General features: G+C 35.4%; 1 protein-coding gene across 1 annotated transcript; it reads right to left on the reverse strand.

Annotated features, from left to right (window-relative positions):
• Positions 1-232: 232 nt before the first annotated feature.
• On the reverse strand, positions 233-1,839 carry LOC108451147 (uncharacterized). Its single transcript, XM_017748878.1, has 3 exons — positions 1,767-1,839; positions 937-1,359; positions 233-669 (listed from the first exon to the last, which is right to left on the reverse strand). Exons 1-3 carry the CDS (start codon positions 1,837-1,839, stop codon positions 233-235), a joined length of 933 nt encoding a protein of 310 aa, XP_017604367.1.
• Between the last annotated feature and the right edge of the window lie 1,228 nt (positions 1,840-3,067).

Genomic DNA, 3,067 nt, shown 5'->3' on the forward strand with positions numbered 1-3,067 from the left:
AATTACATATTTTAAATCACGTTTTTTATTCCTCTACAAATGTACAATCACTATTTAACTATTTTAATTATGCTTTTAAATTCTTAGAGCTATTTTTTTGTAAAGTTAAAAACTAAATAAATAATTATGCCTATTTTATATATTTTAAAAGTAAATTAAAATATAATTTAAAAGTTAAATTGAGTGATTGTATACTTTTTTTTTGAATAAAAAAGGTTACAAAATTAATAAGTTAAATCCTCATAGGAAGATCCTTAACCAATCTTAAGCCTAGCCTTCTAGAACGAACTGACTTGGCCAGAGTATCAACAACTAGATTCTCTTCACGAGGTATATGTTGAATCCTCCACTGTTTTACCATTTTAAGGATAAGATGAAATCTTCTGAAAATTGCAAAATTAGAATTTCTTGAAGAACTTTCTTGAATAGCGTTAACAACTTCAATAATGTCAGTTTGGATTAAGAGCCTTTCGAACCGTCTGTCCAAAATAAGATTTAAACCATCTAAGATCCCCCAAAGCTCAGCCTCTACCATTGTACAATTGCCCAAATACCTACAGAATCCCATGATCCACCCACCATTATGGTCACTCACAAAACTTCCAGCTGCTGCAAAGCCTTCATCAAGTCTAACCAACCCATCTGTTCTCAAGCTTACCCAATTGCTATCTGTATATTAATTATGAAAATAACAATGTGCCTTGTGAAAAGTTGCTTTTGAGGCTAATGAATATTGCTTTGCCCAGCTGTATGAAACTTTAAGGACCTCTTCGTAACTCCAAGAAAAGTCTTGAAAAATAAAAAAAGTTACAATTTTTCCAAATATGCCAAGCGATAATCCCAAAAAGGCATGGCCAATCCACCCCATCTAAAGAAATAAAGAAGTGGTTTTGAAGATTAGTCATCATCCAATTGTGAAGGGAACTAATATAAAACTTGGATAGTCTTTCTTCTGGAATAAGTTTGTCCCAAATGATTCTAGCAGCAGAGCAATCTCTGAGTACATGTAACACATCCTGAGTCCACAAAACCCACAAGCGCTGCTATTCCCAATGCCTCTCATTGTCATTTCAGAATTCGTAAGTAAATGGCGCTTGAAGGCAAGCCATAAGAAGAAATAGATTCGTTGAGGTCCATTAAATCTCCAAGGCATCTCCCAAATATGTTCTTTAGGATTCAGAGTACCATCTCGAATCTTCTCATAAGCACTTTTGAGAGAAAATAAGTTAGTCGAAGTAGCACCCCATACTATTTTATTTGGGCCCAAAGAAGGATGCGACGGTGGAATTCCAACAATTTTATTAATGATCTCTTCTGAAACCCATAATTGAAAAATGTCTAAATTCCATGAACTATCACCTGCAATCATATTACTAAGAGTACAATCCACATTAAGGTTAGAAGAGCATGGAATATGAGAGAATAAGGGGCCACAATTTGAAATCCAATGGTCTCGCCAGCATTGGATACTATTACCATCTTCAATAGACCATAAAAGGTTTTCACGGATAAGGGGCCATAACTTAGTAATGGATCTTCATAAGAAATAACAACGCCCTCTTGATAAATTTTTAGGTAAACTATTGGGAATCTTGTATTTTGACCAAAGGACCCGAACCCATAAAGCATTGACATTAGAGACAATGTTAAAACCAACCTTTATCATGAAAGAAGTGTTATGGTCTTCCAAATGTCTCAAACCAAGGCCCCATGAGATTTCGGTTGACACACTGAATCCCAACTAACCAATGCCACCTTAGCATTACCATTAGTGGATCCCCAAACGAACTTTCGAACAATGCGTTCAATCTCATCACATAAGCTTTTAGGAACCATCATTGTCTACATAGAATAGCTTGGATAGAAAGAAGAACCGATTGAGCTAAAGTCACCCTACCTGCCAAGGAAAGTTGCCTTGCATCCCAACTAGATAGCTTGCTTCGCACCTTATCAACCACGAAGCATAGTTGGTTGTTGGTAACCCTATTGTGAAAAGGGGTACACATAAATAAGACCCCAAGTTGTTCACTTCCTTAAAACTAAAAAAACTACTGATACGCCTCCTTAAACTGCCATGCATGCCTCTAGAGAAAAGAATATTCGTCTTCCTCAAATTAGTCCTATGACCTAAGATACACTAGTATCACAATAAGCCATTCAATTTCATACCAAAATTCACATTCTCAAATCATCAATATGGTCACTTTCAATTTTGCATCACTTTACCTAAAACCAAAAACATACCAATCTCAAATTCAACCATTTGAAACTCCAAATACCAATTCACAACAAGCATATAAATGGCAATATTACACAACACATCAAAAGGCCCTTTTCACACATATATATACATCACCAAACATGCCAAAATAAGCCAAATCATATGGCTATACACATAACAAACCATTCATTATTTACAAGCCAACTCAAATGGCTAAATCCATTACTAACATATACCAAAATGACCAAAAATCCTATACATGCCATATAACCAAATACATAAGTTTAAAAGTACCAAAGTGATAGCTTGATAGTGTGATGAGATCTTCGACGACTTCCAAATCCGAGCAAGCTTCGATAACACCACTAAGCTATAAAGCTTAGTAAGCTCGTATAGTTAATTAGTAAAGCTCACCATTCATTCACAAATCAAGTAGTATGAACATAATATACTAAAAAATCATTAAATCATAAGGTTAACATATATTTAATCACATAAGTAACCGTGAGCTCACAACTTTCATAAGTTTAATGCTCATATAGTTTTTGTACATACCTGTATTAGTACGTATTTATTTTTCACCGTTTCATATCTTCGATATACTTGAAATAATATCGGATACTTGGGAATCTTGCACCCTAAATGGCAATACATAGTCGAAGCTATCTCAATCTTATATCTCATAAAATGCTTACTCTCGAGCTATCAATAGGTCTACTCACACAAGCTGACGGTCATGATGTAGCTACATGGTGTTGCACACACAAGCTGACGAGAATCCGCAACACATGCCGGATAACTCAGCCACCGGTAGCACGTACGGACCAGCACCCAAATCACATAACC

This window comes from Gossypium arboreum, chromosome 3, assembly GCF_025698485.1.
Source record: "Gossypium arboreum isolate Shixiya-1 chromosome 3, ASM2569848v2, whole genome shotgun sequence".
Lineage (NCBI taxonomy): Eukaryota > Viridiplantae > Streptophyta > Magnoliopsida > Malvales > Malvaceae > Gossypium > Gossypium arboreum.

Bases quoted from the DNA above. Each gene is read 5' to 3' on its own strand.
- LOC108451147 (XM_017748878.1), bottom strand. From the start codon at position 1,839: ATGATGGTTCCTAAAAGCTTATGTGATGAGATTGAACGCATTGTTCGA. The intron at 1,360-1,766 runs GTAATGCTAAGG...ATATGATTGCAG, and splicing joins CGTTTGGGGATCCACTAATG to GTGATAGTTCATGGAATTTA. The intron at 670-936 runs GTTTTATATTAG...ATTAATATACAG, and splicing joins CCAGAAGAAAGACTATCCAA to ATAGCAATTGGGTAAGCTTG.